The 1,079-nt window shown below is 48.9% G+C and overlaps 1 protein-coding gene across 1 annotated transcript; it reads right to left on the bottom strand.

Annotated features, from left to right (window-relative positions):
- On the bottom strand, window positions 1-672 carry LOC306819364 (tetraspanin-8-like; the record flags this gene model as incomplete). The annotated part of the gene is made up of 1 exon (XM_079373150.1): window positions 1-672. One exon carries the CDS (start codon window positions 670-672, stop codon window positions 1-3), a length of 672 nt encoding a protein of 223 aa, XP_079229276.1.
- Window positions 673-1,079: the final 407 nt, after the last annotated feature.

Here is a 1,079-nt window from a genome sequence, read left to right as displayed (position 1 = left end):
TTAGCTCTTACAAATCAGTATGAAAGACAAAACCATCCCAAGAATCATCAGCGCAGCGAGCACACACGCAATGGTCATGACTGTCACCACCACAAAGTCCACCATCGTCACGATATAGGGCCAACACGGTGTGGAGTAGAAGTCATGTCCATCCACTGCCTCACACTTCCTGGTCGTGTCCCTGCAGGTACACGAGTCTGGCACCACATCCGAATCTCCCCAGTCCACATACCCACTGAACACGCCACAGCAGAAGCTGTTTCTCTCCATCTCCTGAAACTCTTCCTGGATGTCCTCCGGCTGTTTGCTCAGCGGGAGAAGCTGCTTCATTTCCTCTTTCAGCTCGTCTAAGAAAGCAGGACTTCTCGCAACGGCCGCCAACACGACTACAACCAACACCATGAGGAACATCACAAGCAGACCCACAAAGAACAGGATCAGCAGGCAGCGGCTTTCTGTGACGGCTCCATAACAGCCGAGGAAGGAAATGAACAGAGTCACTACAGAAATAACTATCAGGAGGTCAACGGCGTGGAGAGTGTCGTTGGTGATGTGGTAGTTCACCCTTTGGATCCTGGCATTCACAGACAAGCCGAAGACGATGAGAGCGGCGAGGAAAAAGATCAAGTTGATGGAGAACAGCAGATATTTAATCACTTTTATTGCCGACATGGTCGTCTTCTTCCGTACGCCCCAAAGTTATGAGCACACTGAAACCTGTGTGGGATTAGAGAGCGATCGCCTCACAGCCCTGCTGCTGCTGTCATTCACTCACAGTGTGTGCACATGAGTGCAGTGTGTGTGTGTGTGTGTGTGTGTGTGTGTGTGTGTGTGTGTGTGTGTGCGTTTATGAGTGACACTCAGCTGCAGTTGCTTGTCTGCGGGTGTCAAATTCCAACACACACAAGAAAACAGAGAGACACTGTGAACACATGCAGGAGGTTTATTTTGATGCAAAGATTTTCTGATAACACACACACACACACACACACAAACACACACACACACACACACACACATAACTGTACATGGAAAAACATGCACGCACACACACCACATTTCTATTCTCAGTAACATTA

The sequence above is a fragment of the Symphodus melops genome (assembly GCF_947650265.1).
Source record: "Symphodus melops genome assembly, contig: scaffold_124, whole genome shotgun sequence".
Classification (NCBI taxonomy): Eukaryota; Metazoa; Chordata; class Actinopteri; order Labriformes; family Labridae; genus Symphodus; species Symphodus melops.
The sequence above is the reverse complement of the archived record's forward strand: the minus strand, read 5'-3'. Positions and strand labels throughout refer to the sequence as shown.